Genomic DNA, 26,939 nt, shown 5'->3' on the forward strand with positions numbered 1-26,939 from the left:
ACTGTGCCCGTGCCTCCCCTCCGACATCCCCGTCCTTTACATTTCTCCTATTGCAAGAAGCAGAGTCTGGTGGTAAAGGGCAGAGGCTTCAGCAGCTGTTACTGCTCCTCAGCAGATTGTGGGTTGAGCTTCCTGGGTCAGACGCTGCTGCTGGCCGCCTCCAGGCTCCATTGTGACCCCGGGATTAATTTATTGCTGCTCCCCAGCAGGGTGTGTGCGGGGAGAGCCCTTCCCTAGCGGCCCTCGGGGCCCAGCCGGGGGACTTTCTGCGGGGGCTGGAACCAGCCCCTGGGCAGCCCCGGGCTCTGCTGACACCAGCCCCTGAGCCGGAGCCTGCAGGTGAGGGGAGAGACCCGGGGAAAGGGCTGGGGCCGGGCAGGAAAATGACTCTGCACCAACGGCCCCTCCTCGCCCCAGCTCTGCTCCCGGGGGGGGCGGGGGTCTGCGAGTCCTGGAGCTGCTGCCCTCCCTGACTGCCCCCCTCCACTCAGGGTCTGCCCCCCTGAGCGCCTGCAGGAGCCGAGCCAGCGCCGGGAGAGCGACCGTCCCGGGAACAGAGAAGTAAGAATTGCACTTGCACCAAAATTTCAAGCTGACCCTCCCCCTCCCATAAACAAAACCAGGGTATCTGGAGGGGGGGCGGGAGGGGCTGTGAGAAGGGGAGCACCTGGGTGGGGAGCTCTGAGGTTGAGGGAAAGGTGGGCAGTAATATTGTTATTAACAATAACCTTAGAAAAATGTTAATAGCCAGTGTTCGGTGTTGTGGGAATGTGCCAATGTAAAGCTGCGTGCAGTGTGTTTGTAGCCCTGTCAGTCCCAGGATATTGGAGAGACAAGGTGGGTGAGCTAATATCTTTTATTCGGTGAATAGAAGTTGGTTCAATAAAAGATATTCCCTCACCTACCTTGTCTCTAACCTGTAAACCTCATTGGTTAGAATCATTGCAGACACATCTCCTTAAATTCTGTGATATGGCATTGGCATGAGGAATTTCTGAGACCAGTGCAAAAGAGTAACAATACTCATTTCAAAAGAATCCTTTACTTTTTTTGTTCTTAAAAAAAAAAAAGTGTCAGCACGAAGGATGCCACTGAAATGTATCAGAACAAAAATATTTAGCAGAGAGGAAAAGGCTGTGAAAGGGGGCTGCCACTTATGAGGTACAAAAAAATCAGCCCATCAAGGATGATCCTGAGTCCTTAAACTTGGACATCTGAGAGTGTGTATTGAGCACCCTCACAGATTTCCCGGAAAGCTACTTCAAAAAGGGATGATACTGGGAAAACCTTGCTATGAAAATAGAACATTCAAGTAGAAATTTAAAATTTTCAGGAGATAAATGATCATTGATGTGGCTAATGAAGTATGAAAGCATGTGCCTCAGTGTTAGCAGGATGGGAGAATTAGTTATAGAATTTTGGTTTATTTTTTTAAGTAAAAATGGGTGAGGTCATTTCAATATAATTGGAAGTGCAAAATGGTATTAACTGTTAATACCAATGTATAAATATTTTAGACATGCATTCTTTGGGAGAGGTCACAGCCAATCAGTGGTTGCAGTCTCCGCTTGCAAACAAATTCCTCTACCCAGAGGGAAAAAAAAAAAGTAAACAAGTCCTTAACTTTATGGAGCGTGAGTGTTCTCATTGGTATCAATGTGTGTCTAGGCAGTAGTCAAATACATGCACCCATTGTTACCAACTTTGATGATTTTATCATAAGTATGGCAATAGTTGTTGTTTTTTATTCTGAAAACACAGCTTCTGGAATCAAGAGACTGCTTTTGAATCACAGAATAATAATAAGAGATTCTACCCTTCATGGTTGTGGAGGGAAAGAGAGCTTGAAAATATGAAGCTAGTGCCCCCTAAAGGCTCAGCATCAAAAAGATAAATAAAAAGAATCCCAAATGTATTTTTTAAAAATCATAACTCTTCGGGGTTGAATTTGAATTCTTGAGGTTGTCAATATTATATGTGTGTGTTTTAGCAAAAATTGCCTTTGAGAGGGATTTCATACAAGACAGTGGTACTCCTTTTGACCTGAGCAGGTGGTCAAAATTCAGGGACTGAGGGCTGCTCCAGCTGGGAGGAGAACTTGACAGTGGACTCTGGGACCTTTATAGCTGTCTTATTTATTTACAGTGTCCTGTTTCCTTGAACCCAGGAGAGATCAAAAAACTAATGAACAAAACCCCCAAACCAACCAAAACAGGAGATTGCTTCCTCTGCTCACAGCACTCAGTTCTTGCCAGCCAGCTTATTCAGGCTGGTTTACATTTAACCTAAATGCAGGGAAGCTAAGTAGTTTAAAATCTTTACTCATCATATAACTTTTGAGAGGCTTCCATGCCCCCTTTTTGCTTTATATCCCACCCCAGACTCCTATTTGGACATGCACACGTTTGACCTGGTGGCCATTTTGAAAAAAAATCGGGGTGCATCAGGACGAAATGTATAAATAGCGTGTGTGGGATTTCTTGTTTATTTACATTTAAAGCTGCTGTTAAGGTCATTTCAATAGTCCAGTAGCATCAGTAAGCATTAAGTAATTTTAAAATAATTTATGAAATAAATCAGATTATCTCTGAGAGCGAGTTTGCTACGTGGAAAGGCAGCTGTAGAAAAACAGAGAGGGATAATATTCAGAAATAAGGGGGGGAAGAGAAAGACCAAGAGAATATAAAGTGGATTATCAAAAACGTGTGAGAGAGTTAGTTACATGGAAAGGGGGAAAAAGGCAGAAGGAGAGAGGAAAATAAAGTGGACAAAAAGAGAGAGTTGTAAAACAGCAAGAAAGGAAAATGTCGCTCTCTGACCAAATGGCAGGGAGAGAAAATGAAGACTATTATTTCGAAGTGTGTGAGAGAGTGTTTAAAAAATCAAGAAAGAGAAAAGCACCTCACCCCAAGGGCAGTCACTAATCAAATGCCAGTAATTCCAGGACAGCAGCCTCAGACAAGCCATGGCTCGAGGCTGAGCCAATTAGAAGATATTCTTTAGACATGTCATAGAATATTAAAATGAACGCATTCCCTGAACCAATTGTAATGTGCCACATTAATGGTGGGGCATGGCTATTCTCCATTGCACTGTTTAAATCACTTTTGGTGAGCCAGTCGGGAATGGCCTCCTGAGGCCTGGATCATTTGGAAAACCCCAAGCAATGATTGTTTGACTGGTGTGTGTATAAAAAACCTACTTTTTTGCAAGGGAATTTAAACTGGGAACCTGTATGTTCCAATCATGGCCTTTTACAAGATGCCTAAAGATGCCAAGAAGCTTGAATTGCCTCTGGGGGCACCTGCATGCGTTCAGAAGAGACAGCCTGCCTACCCTTATTTCCCTGAAGAGGCATCACTGATACTGAACCCCACGTTCTATCCAGAAATCGAACTAAAGAACCAGGGAGACTCCATGGGGCCATCGCCTGTTGTAAATGAGGCAAAAGATGTAAAAGTACTTCAAGATAGGATGCAGAGGCATTTGTTGCTGGCTATGATGCAGGCAGAGTTAAGGTCCAAGGTGAGATGGCCTGTATTATTTTATAACAAATTGCTGCAAAATTATAAGAGGCTTAATGTGTTTATGCTTTTTATAGGAAGGGGAGGAAGAAGAGCCTGTATACATGGACTTGGCAGCCATGGTATCGTTGGATGATAGTGAGGCCGAGAGTCAGGCAGTAACTGACGATTGCTGGTTAAATGGCAATATCATCATGGTAAAACAACTGGAAGTTTTTTCACAGCTTTTGAAAAAAAAAATTACAGTTGTACTTTTAAAATGTGCTTTTTGTTGTTTTTGACAGATAACTAAGCCAGAGTCATACAGGATTACATCCAGGGTACGTAGCGAGTTGCCATCAGAAGCAGAGCAGTCTGAGCCAGAATTGCAAGATGAGGTAAGACCCCTTATGGCATTTTACAAGAAATTCATGCAAAATTATAAGGGTTTAAATACATTTATATGTTTGTTCGTAGTAACCGGGATCATAGATGAGATGGAGAGACAGACAATGCCCAACAACATGGCTGCTAGGAATAATGACATTTCAGAAACAGAAGAGGGGATGATCTAGGTAGTACAATTTTTGCCTTTTTAATTTGTAAATTACTACAACAAAATTAAAAACCTATTATTTTCTCTGCTTTTGACAGATATCTTCAGCAGATTAGTTGGATAAAGAGAACCAGCCTTCTGGAAGAATAAATCTGATATGCACATTCTGCTTTTGCAAAAAGGAAACTTACCAAAAAAAGCCGATACAAACTAAGGGGGCTGACTGACTGAGTTGTAAAGAAGGTGTTATGACTGATATTGTTAGGGTTGTTGTAGACAAAGCCAATTACCACCACTTAAGGGTCAGCTCTTTGATAATTGTGAAGCCTGTGTGATAGATGAATCCACTCGCACAGCCATAATTGTATCCTTTGAGGGTGCATAGAAATGTTTCACCAGGTCAGATGCATTTCTTCTAAATTGAATATGACATGGCTCTTAAATAGAATTATGGCCACAGGCTGAAAACTGAAGGAGCTTAACTTGACCACGCAAACTGTAACTGCCGTTGTTAAAATGATAAGGGAGGTAGAAGCTTCAGCAGATTGTCACTGGTGGCAGGCATTGGAAATAAGGTGCCAGTGAAAACTGTCCTGATGATATGTCAAAGGGTTGTTAAAAAAAAGCTTATAAAATTTCTTACATGACAAAACTTCTCCCTAAGGGGTCAAAAAGAATACAATTGAATATTGATGAAGATGTACAAATTTTTTCTTTCAGAAACAAGAACACAACGGATGTTTATAGGTGCTACAAAACTAATCTTAAATAGAAAGATCTTACCAGCTGTGCATAGTTGCTTCACTTGACTGTATATAACTCTGCTTTTAAGAATCTAATGATAAAATATGATGCCTTGCTCTGTATTTTTTTGTTAATGTTTTCTTACATATACTTAAGTCGTGGAGTCAGAAATGATGGGCTTGGTAAAGAGGCAAGATGCGTGAGGTAATGTCTGTTATTGGACGAACTTCTGTTGGTGAGAGAGACAAGCTTTTGAGCTACACAGCTATTCCTCGGATCTGGAACACATACCCAGAATGTCACAGGCTTGTAAAAGAAAATGTATTACTCTCCTAGGGAGGTTGGGAGTTTTGGAGGTGTGATTCTCCCCCTCCCCGCCTCCCCCACACGTCCCCTTATTTCAGGCTGCTAACAAATGTGGTAAAACTCTGAGCAGAAAGCAGATTGCATCTTGGCTTGTAGACCAAGATATTCACATGCAGCACAAGCCAGCAAGAATCAAGTTTAAAAGAAATAAAATGGTTGTCTGATGTGGATGCACAATGCCAGGCTCATTTGATCATTGTGATTCCCAAATTGAACCTCAATGATAGTCATAAATAAATGTTAACAGTGATAGATATTTTGTCTAAATAAAACTGGGTGGTAGCCTTAAATAGTGATGAAGGTGTTTTAAAGCTCTTTTCAGCCAAGGTTGGGTGCCTCAGAAATTTAAGAACTCTTTTCCTCATCTACTTTTAACAAAGCTTTAAAGACTTTGTTAAAATAACAAGGTGTATGTGATATTTTTACCAATAAGAAAGTCAAGGTGAGGGTTTAAATGGAGAAGTTTTAAAATCAAAGACGTGGAGGTATTTTAATGCCTATAGCACCTTTTCATACATCGATGTGTCCTGCAGGCCTTCAACTACTGTTACAACAGAAGTTAGCAGAACTGATTGATGTTACTCATACTAACTCATTGAGCCTGTCAGAAATGGTCTATGGGAATAGCGTTATAATAAAGGTGCCACGCTCTCTTTTTCAGAAAAGAGATCCTATAAGGTTTCTAAATTAAAAGGAGCTTTTGAAAAGGGATATCCGCAAACCTTTACCAATTAAAATATTTGTGTCTGGTATTTCATCATAAGGGCAGCAAACTGTGTACACATTAAAAGATTACAGAGAAGAGGAAGTTGTAGGCTCTGTTTGCTCTGAAGAATTACAAAAAGTAAACATTAGCCGGGACTGTGTTTACAAAATAGAAAAGATTCTATCAAAGAAAAGACGGGGGAGAGAAAAAGTATTTTCTGGTGAAATGGAAAGCTGGCCTGAAAATTTAACAATTGGGTCAAAATGTCTCAAGTTCAAGACCAGTGATAAGGAGGAAACTGACTGAAGGTGGGTTTTATGTCATCTTACCTAGAAATGCATCTGTGGGGACCTTTCCTCAAAATACTACTTCCAGCTTTATACTTTAAATGTGATTTAATAGGCAATAGGTTTAAAACAAACAAAAGAAAGTACTTCATGCAATGCAGAGTCACCTGTTGAACTCATTGCCAGAGGATGTTGTGAAGGCCAAGACTATAACCGCGTTCAAAAAAGAACTAGATAAGTTCATGGAGGATATGTCCATTAATGACTGTTAGCCAGGAATGGGCGACAGGGGATGGATCACTTGATGATTACCTGTTCTGTTCGTTCCCTCTGGGGCACCTGGCACTGGCCACTCTCTGAAGACAGGATACTGGGCTAGATGGACCGTTGGTCTGATTGACCCAGTATGCTGTTCTTCTGGTAATTGGGATATTAGTTTATCAAAAATCCATTATGGTCACTTATGGGCCATAATTTCTTTTGCTTTACCATTTGTGATAGGCTGGTAGTACCAGCCTTTTTTACATTGCTATTATTAAAACACCCAGCATTTATTAGAGAACATGAACAAAACTATTAACAGCAATCCCAAGAAACCAGAGCTCAGTGACATTGATGAGGCCGTGACCAGAAGGACTTGGTTAAAAGCAAATGAAGAAAAGTATTTTTTCCATACCTGGGATGGGGAGAGGGGGATTGGTGATAGGACTGGGAGTATTCTTGCATGATAGCTGCTCACTGTGCTGACATTAGAGTGGTGGTGGGGGTTAATTCTTCATACATGTACATGGATATAGTATAACAGCGGTTAGTGGGGGACTACTCTCTTCCGTCGCTGTGCTGTGTTCCTAGCCATTACAGCACCAACAAATTTATCACTATCACAGGTGACAAATCCCATTAAGTTTCCATGAGTAAGCAGCACATCAGAACCATCCCTACTGAAGTAAAGACAGAATGACCTAAACACGTTTCATTTTGTTTTGGGAAGGTGATCATTAAACTGCATGTGCACCCCAGGAGAGTTGAAGGATGTTGACTACACAAAATTAGGGGGACCCCTCTCTTTATAGGAACTATTATAAGGCTCAGGTTGGTTATGCCTTGCTGGGTTATCCTGGATTACCTGCTATGTATGAGGATGGTTTAGGAAGGATGTTCCACAGTCTTTTTAGAAAAACAGTAACAATTTTGAGAAAGGGTCTAGAAATCAGTAAGCCCTACATGAAAATAGCTGTTAAAATTACAACAATGATGTAGTAAATCGAGTGTCTAGCGCTGTTATGAATGAAGTGAGCATGCACGTAAAACAAGAAGGTTCTGGTCTTGCAGTGATAAGGAGAAGAAGAGTGGCATCAGGCCTTCCATTTACAGGGTCTCCCTGCCCTTTAAAAAAGAAAATAAAAGCTGTTAAAAGATGCTGCAGCCATAAGCCTAAAAGACTCCCTAAGAAGAGGAAGCTGAGGATCACCCATGGTAACAGGGATATATTTTAAAACACAAAATGGCTTTCATTCATGGCAATTCTGAAGAATTGTCCCAAATCAGAACTGAATCTGTTTAAATTAGCCCTGCTCAAACCAGCATTGAGAATAGCTTTTATGCCAAGGTGCCACCTTTGGCTGCCTTAACTATGAATCCCCCTGTAGAATTTTTTAATTTTATTTTGAGGCCTGGGACTCATTACCTAGACCTCACAGCACATTGCTGTACCTGTGCCACAAGGTTCTGAAAGAACATGGGGCAGACACTAACAAAGATGCCAGCGTCATCCTAACAAATTACCCTATCACCACCCTTTTTAACCAGCTGGATGTCACTTTAGGTGTCTGTCTTATCAGCCAAAGCAACAATTGTTACGCTTACAGACTCTTGATAGAATTGATTCTGAACTACAGCAATCATACCCCAGCATATCCTAGTTTCCACAGGCAGGTTTCAGAGAGACACAGCAGGGGCCCACAATAGCACCATTTTGGACAGTGTGGGTAACAGGTTTTATACTCAGGGCCGACCTAACAGCCGTCAGCAGAAAGCTGGATTTGCTGGGACCTTTACACAGTGATTTGTTTTTTCAAAAAAAATTGCTGCTGAAGGACATAGACTTGAAAATTAAACTTACATGTAGCAAAGAAACTTTTCCCCTGATGAGTGGGAATGCCACTCGGAATTATAAAGTGCACATTATTTCAGCGTCCTGTTTTGTGAAACAGGTGAAAGTTACTCAGAGGTTTGTTTGGGCCAGGCAGAGGCTGTAACAACCACCAACGCTAAGTACCCTGTGGACTAGGTGGGCATGATGAAGGTGTTCAGTATTCTGACTGCAGTCATTTCAGTAACCAGGAAAACCTCTTTCGGGGGCAGTTACCAGTTCGTTAGTGGCTTTATAGATCATGATGCCTTCAGTAGTAATTACGTTAACAGCACTTTCAACTTTAAACATTATGACATTAATTTTGTGGCCTTATATGTGGATGGTGAGCAGGTGCACGTTAAACCTCTACAACCTGATTTTGAGAAATGGAAATGCATGAGGGACAGTGTTTTCCCCAGGAATTGAAATTAGGGGTGTATGTTCAAATTTACGGGGGGTGGGGGAAGGGTCAGGACCGATGAGGAGTGAGACCATGAGGGTGAAGGTGGGCTGTATGGCACCATAGTAAAAACTGAAAAATGTTTCATGACCATTTTATGAGATTTAACTCATGTTTTAAAATCATCACACAAATTAAAGTTGGCTGCTCAAGCCTTCTATGAAGCACTACGTCTACATCCTTCTTGGTTTTTTGTTATTATTTTGCACAACTCTGTTAATGAACTTCTTGAATGCAATGCATTCATCTTTGGTAGTTTCTCATGTGTCTGGTACTTCCATTCCTTCAATTGATATGCTCATTAGTTCATTCACATGATCAGGCAGAAGGCGACTTCTTTCAAAACACAAAATTCTATTCAGTGATTAAAAAGAACACTCAACGGTAGCTGTTGTGACTGGGATTAGCAAGAGATAAATTCCTACTTCTTTCAGCCCAGGAAACATAGCATAAAGACCGGGTCAAGCCACGAGTGATGATAAAAAAGAAGTTGAAGTCAAATCTTCTTTCATTCATCGTATGATATTCCAGTCTGTGTTCAAATTCTCTATTCTGTCCTGAGCACATGGCAGCCCCATTGCTGGTAGTGCCTCACTCCACTCAACTGTCTGTGTTTTATAGGACAGGGATCTGTGAAAGCTACATAGAGGTTGAGTAGAATCTAGAAGTCACTGTTGTAGATTTTTAAGAATCAAGTCTGTGTACTTTTTCAGTTGTCTTAACAAACACTTCTTTTCCTCTTCACTTAAGGATTCAATATAAATGCCTTCATTACTCAACTTCTGGACTGAAGTCTTTGCTTCTTCCAGTACTTTTTCAATGGATAGCTTTCTGATTGATCCAAATGTAGCTTCTGGACAAGCTTTGCTAGACAAAGGTCTACTACTGTTTAAACAATGCCATCCAGGCATCTGCTACATGACCCAAGTGGTTTCCAACAGTAGACTTAGAAGAGAGAGAATGGCAATAGTCTTCTCTGAATGTAGTAGCAAAAGTAATCCACCAGCCTCACTACTTAGATCCATCCCATCTTGGTAGATACTTTCCAAAGCCAGTAATAATGGCTGGAGTAATTTTAAGACAACAGCCAAGTATCGCTCATGAGAAAGCCAGAGGGTTTTCCCAGGTTGGACTAATTTAAACTTCAGTCCCAGTGTCTCTTCTATATTTTCCAAGATATTCAGTCTTTTTGGACTCTTGCTGAAAAAAGAATATAATGAAGACATTAAATGTATAGCTTTTTAAATGTCTTTTGAAGAGTCTGCAGCTCGTACTAGCGCTAGTTGGAGTAGATGGCCTCTGCAGTGTGTCTAGGAGAGACTAGAGTTACACTTTTCTATGAGCAAAGCTTGTGCTCCACCATGTCTTCCAGAGAAGTTTGCAGCTCCATCAAATGCACAAGCAGCCATCTGTTTGGAGTCCAACTGACAAGCATTTAACTCTTCTAAGATGTGGGTTGTCACAGATGAAGCCAATCTGTCTTCTATAACTTGAACATCTAGAAATGCATCTCCTGGCCTGCCACTGACATCAAGATAACGTACACAATGACTTAATACTTGATGCCCATTTGCATTGGTGCATTCATCAGCCATTTATGCAAATTTTTTGAATGTGGTGAGAGAGTTCTTCACTTTTTTAACTGTTGAGTCTTTCACTGTTGCACCACATGTGTCTAGCCAGTCAGTTGAGTTTCTTGCAGAAAGATAGTGAGCATTTGCTGGTCTTGTTCAGAACCAGTGTTCAACTTCAGGATGAACAAGTGACAATGCACTTAACATTGGCCTCCAGTTTGTAGTGTGCGGTATCTCTTGCCTAAATAGAAAGTATGATACCACAGCCATGTTTGTTCGCATGAACTGTGTTGTGTCTCTAGCATTCTTAACAGCCTCATTAACACTCACTGGTGTTGTCCTTGGTCAGTGGAGACTCAGAGTTCAGAGGTGCTTTCACATGAGTTCACCTCCCAGGTGGGGAGCAAGAAGGCACCTTGCTCATTCCTCCAGCTGCTCACTGTTTGCTCTGGCCACTGTTGTTCGTTGCGCCACTGTTCACTCCATCGCTCTGTTGCCAATGGCCCTGCGCTGTCACCTTCTGCTGCCACTGTGACCGCTGCGACTTGGTCTCTTGAGGTTCCACCCAGCTCTCAGTGATTTCAGCTGAGCTCTCAGTGAGGGAACCTCACTGCTAGTGCAGACTGGGCCTGCCATAGAAACACTGTTCCACAGCAGGTCTAAGCATTTAGACCTGATTCTCAGTGATTTCAGCTGTAGTGGTCACTTAACACAACAAAAGACTCTCTATGGAGCCTAATCAGCTCTGTCTTTAAACAGTGGAGAGGGGCAGGTTTAATAGTACTTGTGACTCAGGCAGACCATCAAGCAAAACACCTGTCCCCACCCTCTCTCTCGATGCCCTCAGTCATCATGGAATCATAGAATATCAGGGTTGGAAGGGACCTCAAGAGGTCATCTAGTCCAACCCCCTGCTCAAACCAGGACCAATCCCCAGAGGCTAAGTACAGTTCTACTGCCCTTTACTCATACAATAAGAATAAGAACATTTCTTTACCCCTGCATTCAAGTGATTTGTAACCCAACCCCAGCCAAAATCTATCACTTGGGCAACACAGCTCTGTTTACTGGATACCTAGGTAGATTAGGTGTGAATGTAAATACAGTCTGGTCCTGAAGCCTTTCCCCCCAGCCCCCAGCTCATCACTAGCTGTCAGGGAGAGCTCATTTAGTCTTTGCTTACAAATCATAATTTGAAATTATTAGGTTGGCCAACATCACCGAGGTGAATGCACTGACATGGTCATAAAAGCAACAGCTGAATAAGGAAGCTAGTCTATGTTCATACTTTTCAAATCCATTATACTTTTTCAGATACATGTGTTTTTTCATACACTTTGTATGCTTTTAAAGTGTGTATTAATGTTTCAATATCAATTCAAATTTCCAAACAATCACTAAATTGGCAACACTTGCATGTAATTAGTTCACAAAACTGGCCGGGGGAGGGGGGGGTAAATAGCCCTATGGGGGAGGTATAGGAAAATCCCTGATGTGGGAGTACTTGGATCTCATGCAGGCAACTGGGAAAGATGTAAAAGACTGAGCACACTTGATCGATTGTGGTGAATTTGCTCAGGCCTACATGCTGTATGCCTGTAACCTGACCCCAGACCAGGAATGCACTGATCATTATTCTCTGATTGAAATTGGAAACCTGAGAGCAGATTTGTTTTGCCCCAGCACTGCCCTCTACAGTCAGTATGATAGTGTATGGTGTTTCTGATAACATGCTCAAGTTTAACACAGAAGGAACATCCTATCTGACTCTACTGGATTTTGAACACTGTGCAGTTAACACATATTTTATCATAGGATGCTTCTTTTTAGATATTTTTCCCAGTGACCTGCTCCTAAAGGGATCTATGTCTGGAAGACCCTTGAGGCATATTGTTAATACCCACACCCACAACTTACCCAGGGAACACTGTCTGGCCCCTCTACTACCCAAACATGGACCAGGCAAGTTTTTTGATTCCCCCAGATTTCCCCCAGTCAGTAACTTCCCTGTGTGGCAGCTCCTGGGACTGGCCAGCTGCAAGCTGTGGCCCTGGGGAGAGGCAGCAGCAAAACAGCTGAGAGCTGAAAGGAGAGTCCATGCTTTTGCTGCTGCCTCTCTCCAAGGGGCTAAAGCAGCAGCTGCTCCCTGCACCTCCCAGCCTGGGAGCTGCAGGGAGGGACCACTAAGAGTAAGGGTGGGGGGATGTGCCTGGGGAGGCATGACTCAAGCTGTTGGGGGGGGGAGGTGGCAAACCTTTAAATGGTGCCCTTCCCACTATCAGTAGATACCAGTCGTCTATGCCTGTGGCTGTCATAGTATATATAATTTTAAAGAAATGTGGTAAAAGCTTACCTTCCGATCACAGTTTAAAATTGTACCCTGGTGATGTGCCAGACCATGACCACATGGTGGTGCGGGTTATAAAAGGAGAATATCAGGCATGTCCCAATTTTTTTAACATGTCTTTCTGGTCACCTTGAATTCATGTAATCTCTAGTCTCTGGGGAATGTCTCTGGAGTTAGTCTTGGTGGGAGGGGGCTGGGTCCATGGTATAATAAAGTGATGATATTCAGGCACCAGAGTAAGTGGACTGATTTCAGTAGCTCTGGGCACTCAGACCTGAACCCCAGTGTTGCAGGCTCAGCATTTTTGAAACTCTGGCCACTTTTTGAGAAAAGTGAATATGGATTTAAAATGCTATTGTTTGAATAAAGCTATTAAAAACATTTCCCCAAACTCACAGAGTCCAGAACATCTGCCTGCGGGGAAAGAACCTGTGGGGAACAGGAGTGTGAAACGGACAAAATCCCCTTCCAAAACATCCCCAGTCACCCTTCTAACCCGGACAGGCTGCAGAATAACATCCACATTTTGCTTCAGGTTGTCTCATTCCCTTGAGAGACGGGGAAAGGAAATGGCTGGAGTGGAGTTGGTAACCTTTGAGGATGTGGCTGTATATTTCACAAAGGAAGAGTGGGCTTTGCTGGACCTGGGTGAGAGAGCCCTGTACAGGGACGTCATGCAGGAGAATTATGAGACTGTGACCTCGCTGGGTAAGGATTCCTGTCTTCTTGGGTAAGAGAAGCTGTTGAGGAAGTGTCTCTGAAGCATCTGGGCTGGCTTCTGTGCAGGGCTCTTCATTGGTCTCCCAGATTACAGGGGAATCAGCCCCTATAGTACCCAAATCCTGTGTGTGAGTGACTGTCCCCTCCACATCCCCTCTCATAGGCCCAGGAGTTTCAGGGCCATAATGATGCTGCTCTTCCCTTAACCAATGTTTTCAAGTGAGACAAAGTCACTCTCTACTGACCGTTCCCAAGGCTAGTCACATCCTCTGGGGCCTCTGACCCATCTGTCATCTCAGAGATGGCCAAGTTTCTCATGACTCAGCTCTGCCTAAATCCCCAGTGGCCACATTTTCAAACACCCTTCACCTTCATCTTGCCCATGTTCTGCCTGAGCCATCTGTGTTGGTGGGAGGCCTCAGATGTTCCTGACTCTTCTACCAATCATGAAGGGCATGGACGAGTGTCAGAGTGCTGCTGTTCATGCCTCATGGGCTACCACTCATGCCAATGTGCTGAATCCCTGGAAGGAGGATGTTGTTCCTGGTGTCTCTTGCTGGCCGTGGTTGGTCTCTGTGAAGTGCTGGTTTCTCAGAGTGAGAGGGGCTGGGTTGTGGGGCTGAGTGAGGGTTTGTGAAGTGCTTTATGGTCTGGAAGTGTTCTGTGGGGTATGTCACCAGAGTAGAAAAAGTGAGGAGAGCTGCTCTTGTGTTTCAGACACTACACTGGGACCTGGATTAAGTTCCAGGCTCTGCTATAGCCTCCCTGTCTGAGCTCTTGTAAATCACTCAGACTGTGGCTTTCTAAGGGACCCAGGGAGTTACACATCCAACCCTGTTGACTTGGGGGCCTGGGCTCTTTTAACAGTCCTAGGTTTATTCTCGCTGGTCTTCAGTTCCCCCTGTGTAAAATGGAGATAATAATCCACTGTCTATCTTTTCATTTTAGACTTTGGGACAGCGACTGTGTCTTACTATGTGAATGTCTGGTGCCTAGGAAGGGTGTCCCAGTGGTTGGGTTCTGGAATCAAAGAAAGGAGATCTGTCTTCTCCACCACAGTCCCACATTACACTCTCATAAGCAAACTATGGAAATGTAGTCTAGATGGAATTGCTATAAAGCAGGTGCACAACCAGTTGAAAAACTTTACTCAAATAATAGTTACCTACAGATTGCTGTTAAATGAGGAAGGCATATTTTGTGGGGGTTCACAGTGATCTGTCCTGGGTCCAGTACTAGTCAATATTTTCATTAATGACCTGATGGAGTCAAGTGGCGAGTATGCTAATAAAATTTGTGGAAGACTCCAAGCTGGGAGGGGTTGCAAGGACAGGATTAGAAACCAAAGCAGTCTTGACAAATTGCAGAAATTACCTGAAATGAGCAAGATTAAATTTAGTAAAGACAAGTGAAAAGTACTAATACGCAATGAGAAATAACTGGCTAGGGAGTAGTACTGAGAAAATAATCTTGGCATGATAGTGAATCACAAATTGAATGTGAATCAACAATGTGATGCAGTTGAAAAAAAAAGGCTAATGCCATTCTGGGGTGTATTAACAGGACTCTTGCATGTAAAACACTGGAGGTAATTGTCCCACTCAACTCTGCACTGATGACACTAGAGTACTGTGTTAACTAGTTTTGGGCATCACAATTTAAGAAAGATGTGGACAAATTGGAGTAAATCCAGAGCAGAGCATTGAAAATGATAAAAGGTTTAGAGAACATGACTTGTGAAGTCAGGTTTAAAAAAAATGGATGTGTCTAGTGTTGGAAAAAAGAAGACTGAGGGAGGACCTGATAACAATCTTCAAATATGATAAGAGCTGTTGTAATGAGGATGAGGATCCATTGTTCTCCATGTCCACTGAAGGTAGGATAAGAAATAATAGGCTTAATCTGCAGCAAGGGAGATTTAGGTCAGATATCAGGAAAACACTTTCTAACTATATGGATAATTAAGCACTGGAACAGGTTACTAATGGAGGCTAATGGAATCCCCATCATTGTAGGGTTTTAAGAACAGGTTGGACAAACACCTGTCAGGGATGGTCTAGGTATACTTGGTCCTGCTATGAGTTCAGAGGACTGGAGATAATTACTTCTCAAGTTTCCTTCCATCCCTACATTTCTATGATTCTGCAGTTTCAGGCCAGGTGGGATGAGAATGGCTACTCCACCTCCAGAGCTGGTTTCTCTGGGTCTGTGGTATATGGAACAGGTTGAGGGGATGAGATCCAGCACCAGTCCTTTGATGTCTGCCAGATGGGCAGCTATGGGAGCAGAGCAGGTCTCATGGGTGATGGGGAAGGGCTGAGTGACCACCATGTGGATCTGCCCTAGTCCTAGTCTATCATGACTCATGAGAGGAGGTTCTTTGCTCTCTGCACTGCACTGGAGGCAGGTGTCTATTGATCTTCTTTCCAGGCCATGGGTGGTGTTTCCTCTGTTTATTTCTGAACAATTTGCATTGGGGAAGCACCTAGAAGCCCCAGTCAGGGATCAGAGCCTTTCTGAGCCAGGTGGTACATGGACACATAGTGAAAGACAGCCCCTACCTCAAAAAGTTCAGTCTATGTAACATCTTCCAATTGTGGCTTGTTTTGTGAAGGGATATGAGTTATGTGTGTGTGGCGGGGGGTGGGGGTGGGAATTGGCAGTGATTAAGACTTTAGTTATATCCCAGATACCTTCAGAGTGTAGCAACTCTCCTCAGGTCCCCACGGGAATAAGGCAGGGCCATTCCTTAGGTAGAATGGATAAACTGTTGCTCCAGAGCAGTGTGTCATGGGATCTTTTATGATTTATAGCCCAGTCCCTATAGGGTGGGAGGAGAGAGGAAGGAGCCTATCTGGGTGGGCTATTCAGATGCTCAGTTTGGAAGGAATAACAGTTTCATTTTAATAAACACGATCAGCACTTGTTTCCTTGCTCCCCAAGCAAAACCTGACATGATCTCCCGGCTGGAACGAGGGGAGGAGCCATGGGTCCCTGATCTCCAGGACTACAAGGAAGGGGAGAGCCTGAGGAAAGTCCACACAGGTGAGGATTCAGCTAAACTGACTAAGAGACCAATTATTGTATCCTCCTGGCAGACATCACATCTGAATTTTCATCAAGCCTGTCTGACCCTTCAGCCCCTACCTTCCTCTATATTCAGAGTATGTGGAGGAAGAATGCGTCCCCTCCTCTCTCTCCTCTGGGGAAGGGTTTGGGAGGCTGTGACATTCTGGGGTTCAACCCAAACCATTAAGGAGTTATGTCACTGCCTGTCCTACAACTATGATGCCTTAAATGCTCTGCTACTGTTTCTCATAGCCCAAACACCAACAGCCAACAGACAATCCTGTAGATCACAGCCTGGCTTCCACTGCCCAGTTATTGTTTGCAAAGTGAAACCAACACCCCTGCAGTTCTGAATTTCCTGAAAACTGTCTCCTTGCAGTGCCCAGACTGCTCCTGGAATGCTCACAGAAGTTAAGTTTGTTACTCCTTTAAAGAGGCAATACACTGCAGCTCATTAATTTCACTGGTGTTTAACAAACCCTCCTATCTCAATCCAAGCACTGAGCTGGTTTAGATAAAAAGTAAAAAAGTTTATTTGATTAAAGAGTTAGGATTGAAGTTAGTTCAAGTACAAGGGATAAAGATAGAAATTATTACAAACAAACAAACTTAAAAATGTGCTTTCTAAGACTAAAGTTTAACTTCAGCAGTTTACAATTTTTATCTAAGCAGGTTTCTCACCTATATTCAGTTCCCAGAGACTTCAACCTCCTTTGTTGAAGGATCCACTTTTCCCAGATATATAAGAGCACTGGCCTCTCGTATCTGCACAGGAATGGATAACTATGGGATTATATACCTTTTCTTTTTATAGTCCAGTAAACCTACAAAATTCCTTGAAAATTAAGCCCAGACAAAGTTCCTTTCCCTGCTGGGTCTGGATGCCATGCTGTCTTCTCTCCATCCCCAGGTGGTGATTTTTACAACGCAAATTATCTTCCTGCAACTTCCAATTCAAATGAATAGCTCATTGTATTTGGCCATAACTGGTTTGAAGTGTTGGCCTCTTTGTGTGGAGAAAACCTGCTCATCAACTCCCTCTACATGTTCAGATTAAACATATTTTAGTCATATATTTCCAGTGCATATCTAGCGTGTCCTTTGTGGTACATACATCACACAAGAATATTAATGATCAGCGAGTTGTTAATTTTCCAGTGCCATATTACATGACACCTTTTAGATACAGATTACAGTAACTCCTCGCTTAACATTGTACTTATGGTCCTGAAAAATGCGACTTTAAGCGAAACGATGTTAAGTGAATTCAATTTCTCCATAAGAATTAATGTAAATATGGGGGGCTAGGTTCCAGGGAAATGTTTTTTGCCAGACAAAAGACATTTTGTATATATTTACACTATAAATTTAAACAAACAATTTAATACTGTACACAGCAATGATGACTGTGAAGCTTGGTTGAGGTGGTCAAGTCAGAGGGTGGAAGAGGGTGGGATATTTCCCAGGGCAGGGCCGTCCTTAGGCATACACAGCATACAAGGTTGCGTAGGGCACCCAAAAATTTGGGGCACCCCTGGGTCTTAGGGTACACCCTCCCGCCTCTTTCTATCCCTGTTCTGACACTTCCTGCAGGCACCCACCACAGCTGGCTGCTGCATGAGTCTTCCTCCAGAAGGGATCTGTTAACTTAAAAGTGAAAAAGCCTTCCAGCCTGCCAGACCTATTAGCACAACACTGAAACTGTTCAATGAAACTGTTCATTGAAACTGTTCAAAAAGCCATTCAAGTGGTAATGAAGCCATTTAATAGGCATTTTCCAACCCCCAGGTATACACTGTCAGTTTCTGAATTTACTGACAAAAACAGTTGTGCATTACTGCAATATTTACTCAGAATATGTTAGTCTACAGAACCTTAGTTAAAAATTTGCTTTACAAATATTTCATTAGTGTGTTGCTGAAGATTATAAAATCACATCTCTAAAAAATCCTTGCATAGATTTTTAGATGCACAATCTGAGTATTCATCTTTAGCCATAAATGCTTGGATCTTCAGACACATAGTTTTTTAAATAAATCCTTCAAAAGAGCACCCTTATCTAAAATACGCATTTTAATTTTAATTACTATAGTGCAAAAAACTTGCTTCCAAAGTCTTCCTGTCCTTTCTGTCCATCCCTTTCTCCCTTCACGCCCCCGTTGAAGAGAGCCCTTAAAGGGACAACACCCCTTTCCTTCCAGATAGCTGGACAAACAAGTTTCCCTTTCTTTACTTCTGACTATTTGATGAACTAATTTTAAGAGACCCTCCAGCAAAATAAGTACCTTAGTAAGATATAAAATGCTTTGTTATGCCTAAAATCTTTGGAAACATATTTTTTAAAGTTGGTGAAATTTCATAAACATGTCTATGGTTATGGAGATCACACAAAGTAAATTAGTGTTGCCTTTTTCTAAAAGCAATGAACATTGTTATGAACACACTAAACCCCTGTGACTGATTAATTTAAAATAATGTCTTTGTTTCAGTGAGTTAAATATGTAGTAATCTGGAATAATTACTTTATGAAGGCTTAAGAGTACATTTAAAATATAAAATCAGCTTAGAAATAGTGATTAAGAAAATGTGAAACAGAGAAGAGCTGCATCATGTATTCCATAATATTTAATGTTGTATTCAGCAGGACAGCTGACTTGCCTTTATTACAAAGTTTTTGCAAATAAATCTCTGACAAACTTCAGGGTATATCAAAAAACCTGTGACTGACATTTTTTATTCTCAAATTTAGTGCTTTTAATTAGGTACCTTCTGCATCTCGAGTCTTCACCATCTGGCTTGCAGTGGAAAACGTGTTCCATTTTCTTTAGAAAGAAATTGCAAAAGAGTGGTTTTTTCAAATGTCATTTGCTTCATTTGGGTTCAGGGATTTGGCTGGAAGGGGGTGAGCAGAGAAGGGGAGGGAAGAGAGGAGGGAGATAGTGGGGAGAGGGTGGCACCTGGACGGAGTGGGGGCATGGCCTGGGGTGGAGTAGGGCTGGAGTATGGGCGGGGCCACAGGCAGAAGAGGTGGGCTGGGGAGCTAGCCTCCCCAAGCGGCAGCTTCACCCACTGCCCATGACAGCAGGTAAGAGCGGGTCAGCTCCTGCACGCCCAACACATGCTGCAGTCTCCTTAGGAAGGGACCGTATTCACAGAACTGAATGCACCAGCGCCGTGCATTCTGCGTGAGGGAGAGGGTATGGGGGTCTCTGCGGGGAACTGTGGCTCTCTGCTGCCATGAGGTGGGCCGGGTGGCTCAGTATCCTTTGCTGACTCGTCCCTACCGCCCCACTCCGGGCTACGAGCCCGGGCTGCCATCGGGCATAGGGGCACCAGTTTAATAATACTGCACAGGGCCCCATTAATCCTAAGGACGTACCTGTCCCAGGGAATGCCCTGCTGCTAAATGATGAACTAGCACTCGGCTGAGCCCTTAAGGGTTAACACGTTGTTAATGTAGCCTCACACTCTACAAGGCAGCACAAATGGAGGGAGGAGACACAATAGACACGTGGCAGTGGCTGCAAACATTCCCTGTGGAAACTGAAGGTGATGATGAACCCACACTATCCCACTGGAGCACACCACTCCCTCCACTTTCCAAAGTGCCGGGGGGTGCATGTGTGTGTGAGACAGAGACACACACAGTGTGTGTGTGTGTGTGTGTGTGTGTGTGTGTGTGTGTGTGAGAGAGAGAGAGAGAGAGAGAGAAATGTGTATTGCCCCTTTAAGTACGCTGACTCCACTCTAAGTATACTGCCTTTTTAAGTAGATCAGCAAGTTGAGACAGAAGTTGCCAGCAAGCTCCCTCCATCCTGAGCCCTGTCTCCTGCCCCTCCCACCCCCGCTCTGTGGAGATGAGGTACAGGAGCGGGGGAAGGGGGACACCCTGACATCAGCACCCCTCTTCCCCCCCACCCCCTGCACAGCAAGCAGGAGGCTCCTGGGAGCAGCTCCAAGGCAGAGGGCAGAAGCAGCACACAGCAGTGGGGGCAGGGACACCTGAACTGCCTGGCAATTGATAGCCTGCTGGGTGGCTGCAGCATAGGGAACTTAGGAGAGCTGATAGAGGGGCTGTCTGCCCACCCTGGTTCCAAGCCCCCACCACTAGCTCCAATGGGCTGCTCTTCCTGCAAGCAGTGGACAAAGCTGGCAGCTGCCAAACAACGTTATAAGGAAGCATCACACAACTTTAAATGAGCATGTTCCCAAATAGATCAGCGATGTAACTATGAAATAACATTAACCAGGATATTGTTAAGTGATAACAATAGTGAGTTGTTGTCCACTGAGATGGCCAGGCCAGCTGAAACTCTCTGCTACAGGAAGGCCCTGGCCTTCTGGCATTGAGTTGCTCTTAGGATCACAGGGAGTTAGTAGGATTCAGCTATTTTAATATTTTGATATTGATATTTTAATCTCCCTAGCAATTATTTGGTTTTGATCCCCTTTTCTGTTCCCCTTACTGTCGTTCCCTTCCCCCCAGCACTGAGACTGCCTCCTGTCTGGATTCTCTCTCTATTTCAGAAGGTGATGGCATGATGAGTGAGAATGAGGAAGAGAATCCTCAGCAAGAAGGTCCTGAGCAAGTGGATCTACATGGGGTGGTATCCGGAAGAGCTGAAAAGGACGTTTCCCAGAGTCCTGAGGAGCCAGACGTCTGTGAGAGCCAGCACAGGCCAGAGAGGCAGCAAGAAAACCACTCAGGGGAGAGATGGGCTAAATCCAGTCACAGAAGCAGATGGGTCAAGAAAATCAAAGAAACTGTTGAACAGAGAAACCCCACTATAGAGAGACCCTACACTTGTGGTGATTGTGGGAAAAGCTTCCCTTGGAAATCAGTCCTTATTATTCACCAGAGAATCCACACAGGAGAGAGACCTTATAAGTGTCTGCACTGTGGGAAAAGCTTCAGACAGAGTTCAGCCCTTATTACACATCATACAATTCACACAGGAGAGAAGCCCTATAATTGCCCTGACTGTGGGAAAAGCTTCAACTGCAGTTCAACCCTTATTCAACATCACAGAATCCACACGGGAGAGAAACCCTACAAATGCAGTGAGTGCGGGAAAAGATTCAGTGTGAGCTCTCACCTTCTGTCACATCAGAGAACCCACACAGGAGAGAGACCCTATGAATGCTCCAAGTGCAGGAGGAGTTTCAGTCAAAGTTCACAGCTTCTATCACATCAAAGAACCCACACGGGAGAGAGACCCTATGAGTGCCCTGTGTGTGGGAAAAACTTCAGTAGGAGCTCAACTCTTATTACTCACCAGAGAATCCACACAGGAGAGAAACCCTACAAATGCAATGAGTGTGGGAAAAGCTTCAGTGTGAGCTCACACCTGCTATCACATCAGAGAACCCACACGGGAGAGAGACCTTACGAATGCCTCCAGTGTGGGAAAAGCTTCAGTCAGAGCTCACACCTTATTAGACATCAAAGAATCCACACAGGAGAGAAACCCTATAATTGCCCCAGCTGCGGGAAACGCTTCAGTCACAACTCATCCCTTATTAAACATCAGAGAATCCACACAGGAAAGTAATGCTATAACTACCCCAACTGTGGGAAAAGCTTCAGAGTGCAGATTTCACTAATCACCAGAGAATCAACATGCGGGAGACACTGCAAATGCAGTGAGTGTGGGAAAAGCTTCAGTCAAAGCTCACAACTTCTATCCCATCAGAGAACCCATACAAAAGAGAGACCCTATGAATGCCCTGAGTGCAGGAAAAGCTTCAGAGAGGTCAAACCTTATTATTCACCAAAGAATCTCATGGGGAAGAAACTCTTTCAATGTCCCAAGTGTGGGAAAAGTTTCAGAATGACTCAGCCCCTACTACACAACAGAAAATCCACAGTGGAGAGAGACCCTACAAGTGTATGGATGGTGGGAAAAGCTTCAGTCAGAGCTTAGCTCTTATTACACATCATGCAATCCACACAGGAGAGAAGCCCTATATCTTCTCTGACTGAAGGAAAATCTTCAGTTGAAGCTCAACTGTTAGTCAACAGTAGAGAATCTACATGGGAGAGAAACCCTACAAATGCAGGGAGTGTGGGAAAAGCTGAGCTCACATCTTCTAGCACATCAGAGAACCTACAGGCAAGAGAGAACCTATAAGTGGCCCAACTGTGGGAAATGCTTCTGGCAGAGCCTAAACCTCATAAGAAATTCCACACAGGACACACATCATAGAAATGCCCTGGTTAGGGATGACTTTTGCCAATTCCCATGAATTTCAGAGGGTCAGGCTAGGCTGGATAGCCATGTAGTGAGGATATGCAATGTGTAGTTATTAAAACAGAAAATGAAATCACTTTGTTGGGACAGAGATGTACAGAGCAAGAGGCTAGGATGGGATTAGATTGTAACTTCTTGAGAAGCTCTGAACACTGATCATGCTCTTCAGTTGTTATAAATGTAGAACAATCTTTATGTTATATGCTATGACTTCTCATTTATTCTTGATAGTGTTTTAGGCCCAAATCCAACATGGGATTTATGCATTGTGACACTCAGATAATTACAATGCCTAACTTTTAGGTTGTTCACAGGAACAACCCTGGGATCCACAAAGCCCAAGTTAGATATCCAGGCTCCCTATACAATGAAGGGGAAGAGAATGCATCTTAGAATGTGATTCACAAAAGCCTTTGCATTAGGTGGGGAGCTGCCTAAGCTAATCGGTAGGAGATGCCAATGAGAAGGGTATGTCCTAAGCCCTGCCCATTTCATGGAGATAGGCACCTATCTCTGCTTCTGATTCATGAAGTGGAGAAGTTAGACACTCCTCTGCTGATGGCATCCAAGCCAGTAGGTACGTTCAGAGGCTGCCTATCTCCACACAAAACAGCTGGTGTGGGAAAGGAGGATCTCACTCATAACGTTTAGCCCCATCATTAGGGCACTTGCCCAGGATGTGGGTGACCTCCCCCATTTCAAGTCCCCCCTCCATCTGTTGAAACAAAGGTATCTGAGCAGGTGTCTGTCACCTCTCATGTGAGTGCCCTGGCCACGAAACTATGGGATATTCTGATAGAGAGATCCCTCAGTATCTCCTTATGAAACAATTCCACCTTATATAAATACTAAAAGAGTCCTTTGGCTAGAGAGAGAGAGAGTTGGAATGACTCAGCAGCATTATGGTTAGGGCAACCACTCCATAAGGTGGGTGACTGTGAGTCCAGTTCCCTTCTTTCATTGACTCTTTACATTTCTTTGAAGACAGAATCCTGTGTCCTACCATGAAGGAGACTTCACACTGAACAACAGAAGGCAGGGTGAGAAATTCCACCTGGTAAAAAGTGCAGAAGGATTTAGGAAATCCATGCTTGTTGCTAAAATTCCATAGGGAATTTATGCACTTTGAATGAAGTCAGAATTTGTTCTTTCAGAGCATAATTATTGTTTCCTTAGAACACTGAACCCATTGGAGTTCAGATTTATTCCATAAATCCAGACTCTTGGGACAGTAGGAACTCTTACTTGGAAAACACCAGTCATATAAGGCTAACAACTTCCACCCAACTATGAAAAATATTGTAGTGCTTCAGTGAAAACACGGCCTCCGTCGATGAGAGAGTTTCTCCTGATGGCATAGGTACTCCACCTCTTGGAGAGGCGGTAGCCAGGTCAATGGGAGATTTCACCCATCAACCTAGCACTTTCTACACCGGGGGGTTAGATCAGTTTAAATGTGTAGCTGAGAGGGGAGGGATTTTTCAGACCAATGAGTGATATAGTCATACCAACCTAATTTCATAATGTAGATCAGGCCTTAGATCTCTCTCCCTTATAACATTACACTCTATGTGAGATTGAGAAAGCTATCTTCCAACTTCAGCATCTTTCTACAATATTTATGTTCTAACCTCTAGAATACTTTTATTCTAATTTTAATTGTGTGGTGTGTTTTTAACTACAAGAGTTATCAAATGTGTTAATACCTTATAGTCCTACACTAGCCTCATTTCACCCTTGGGGTGGTAGCTTAACTAATTTATCTTTGTGTATTTAAAAAACCATAAGTAGGGTACTTTGTGATAATTCTCTTTCTATACTTGAACTCTACAGTGTTTACTCATTGGTATACAGAATTATGTTTAATAATCTCTCTTTTCTGCCAATTAAGTCAGTCACCAGGATCTTCCTGCTAGCTGCTTGTTAACTCTAAGAACACTCCCTCACCCTGCTTGATTAGCTGTAATTTGAATACCATGGTTAATCAAACTGCTTTCTGAACTTTCACACTTGTAAAATTGCCTGTTAACTCCACTAAATCAAAACTAATCCTCTCTGCTCTCCACTGTTGTATAATAATCACATTGGGTGATTCTTGTACCCCCGCTTTTCTATGTAATTGTAGTCATTTCCAGCTAGAGATGTTTGTCTAAACTCTGCTGAATTTCAAGCTGTAGTAATCATATGACTCTGACTTCGCCTTAAAAATCTCACTTAGCCTCAAAATGCTACCGTTTTTGAGACGGAAGTAAAAGTAGTAGCAACAGTTTTGCTTGTTTTTGTTACATTGACAATACTTTCAGTTATATTCTCCTACCCAACCTATCTAGTTGTATTCAGTGTTAGTTTAAAAGTTTGAATATCAAGTTGAAGTTTAATTGTTGTAATTTATTTGCTTTACTAAGTTTATACTTGGTTATCTGATACTATTGCTTTAAGTTTAACTTTTAAATTATGTTAATAATTTTTAGTTACTAGTTATTCTTAATTAGGGCAAACAATCTCTTGATGTGGTTTATGAATATTTAATAGAATACCATTCTGATTAATTCTCATAGCTGTTTGAATTTTATATTCAGTTTTATAACACTAGTCCATTCATAGAATCATAAAAAAGTAGGACTGGAAGGGACCTGAAGAAGTCATCAAGTACAGCCTCCTGCACTGAGACAGTAAATCATACCTGATAAGAATTTGCACAACCTGTTCTTAAAAACCTCTAGCAATGAGGATTCTACCACTTCCCTTGGAAGCCTATTTCAGAGCTCAACTACCTTTATATTTAGAAAGTTTTCCCTAATATCTAACCTAAATCTCCCTTGCTTCAGATTAAGCACATTAGTTCCTGGTTTTCCTGAGCTAGTTAGATGAGAAGCAATTAATTCATAATTCCATCTAATTAATTGTGCCATTATCCTCATATACAATATGAGTTTGAAAAAGGAAAGGTAGCTGAAAGCTCAGGGCACTGGTCACTCTGTGAGCCACATGACTTTCTCTATTGCTTTTTCTCTTTCTGTATCTTCTGCTACAATAAACATAGATTCATAGATACCAAGGTCAGAAGGGACCATTATGATCATCTAGTCCGACCTCCTGCACAATGCAGGCCACAGAATCTCACCCACCCACTCCTGCGAAAAACCTCTCACTTATGTCTGAGCTATTGAAGTCCTCAAATCGTGGTTTAAAGACTTCAAGGAGCAGAGAATCCTCCAGCAAGTGATCTGTGCTCCATGCTACAGAGGAAGGCGAAAAACCTCCAGGGCCTCTTCCAATCTGCCCTGGAGGAAAATTCCTTCCCGACCCCAAATATGGTGATCAGCTAAACCCTGAGCATGTGGGCAAGATTCACCAGCCAGATACCCAGGAAAGAATTTTCTGTAGTAACTCAGATCCCACCCTGCAACATGTTACATTTTTTCAACCATCACAGTGCCATCATCTTCAGTGAAGATGGAGGGAGGGCTGCAGGGGTCTGGGAGGAAGGGTGAGCATTAAGCGTAATGGGAAAGCAGATTGAGGGTATGGCATGTTTGGCCACTGGTTGAGGGGTTTGATAGTTCAGGGAAATAAATCCTTTAGAGTTTAAAATTTTCTGGCATGGGTGCCATTTTTTTAGCACTCAAGATGGGGGGAAGGGAAGGCAGAGCAGTCAGAGAGAGAGAGAGAGTCATAACTCTCATCTGTCCAGCCAGTACTGGAACAAAGTTGTTTAAATCCCCCTATATAGTTGTACTGAAATACAGCACATAACACTGTCTAGTAGAGCTCCCGTCCACAACAGTCTCAGGATGGGTCTCCTTCTGGATTTTGGGGGCTCTCTAGCCCCTGGATCTCTGGCTCAGGCATGCCAAAGATGCACTGGCTCTTTAAGAAAATCTTCTCCTAGTCAGAATCTGGGGTCATGTAATTTTCTTGTGGGGTTGACTCCAAAGTGCCCAGAGTCCCATGCTGGCATTCAGTGGTGGCCTCATTCCAAAAGTCCAGCCCAGATCTTCATAGTAGGGCAGTCACTGGGAGCATTGCTGGAGGTCCTGTTTGCATCCCTTGTGTTTTTGTAGCTCTGACAGAGCATCTTTGCTTTGGTGCAGCACCGAGCCATATCCCAGGAGTGACCCTTCTCCTGTATGTGCTCTGCCAGTCACTTATAGATCCTGACAGTCCAGTCACTCTTGTTCAGATGGAACTGGGTGTGCTCATCTCTCTAGGGAGCAAGGCA

The 26,939-nt window shown here is 43.1% G+C and overlaps 2 protein-coding genes across 13 annotated transcripts in view; both read left to right on the forward strand.

Annotated features, from left to right (window-relative positions):
- Positions 1-25,835, forward strand: LOC119567444 (zinc finger protein 239). Of its 12 annotated transcripts, none has more exons than XM_043528823.1 (8): positions 1-561; positions 3,214-3,721; positions 3,809-3,901; positions 3,981-4,078; positions 4,158-4,269; positions 13,213-13,385; positions 16,341-16,442; positions 20,994-22,378. In XM_043528823.1, exons 5-8 carry the CDS (start codon positions 4,217-4,219, stop codon positions 22,016-22,018), a joined length of 1,353 nt encoding a protein of 450 aa, XP_043384758.1. In that variant the 5' UTR covers positions 1-561; positions 3,214-3,721; positions 3,809-3,901; positions 3,981-4,078; positions 4,158-4,216; the 3' UTR covers positions 22,019-22,378. The 12 variants fall into 12 exon arrangements, 11 of the variants coding, with proteins under 11 accessions (XP_043384758.1, XP_043384760.1, XP_043384757.1 ...); XM_043528825.1 differs by having other exon boundaries at positions 3,262-3,721; XM_043528822.1 differs by having other exon boundaries at positions 3,602-3,721.
- The window catches only part of LOC102940697 (zinc finger protein 271), a 342,407-nt gene that overhangs the window by 229,711 nt on the left and 85,757 nt on the right, over positions 1-26,939 (forward strand). The window lies entirely within an intron of this gene.

This window comes from Chelonia mydas, chromosome 14, assembly GCF_015237465.2.
Source record: "Chelonia mydas isolate rCheMyd1 chromosome 14, rCheMyd1.pri.v2, whole genome shotgun sequence".
NCBI lineage: Eukaryota > Metazoa > Chordata > Testudines > Cheloniidae > Chelonia > Chelonia mydas.

Bases quoted from the DNA above. Each gene is read 5' to 3' on its own strand.
- LOC119567444 (XM_043528823.1), top strand. From the start codon at position 4,217: ATGCACATTCTGCTTTTGCAAAAAGGAAACTTACCAAAAAAAGCCGAT. The intron at 4,270-13,212 runs CTAAGGGGGCTG...ATTTTGCTTCAG, and splicing joins CCAAAAAAAGCCGATACAAA to GTTGTCTCATTCCCTTGAGA. The intron at 13,386-16,340 runs GTAAGGATTCCT...TTGCTCCCCAAG, and splicing joins TGAGACTGTGACCTCGCTGG to CAAAACCTGACATGATCTCC.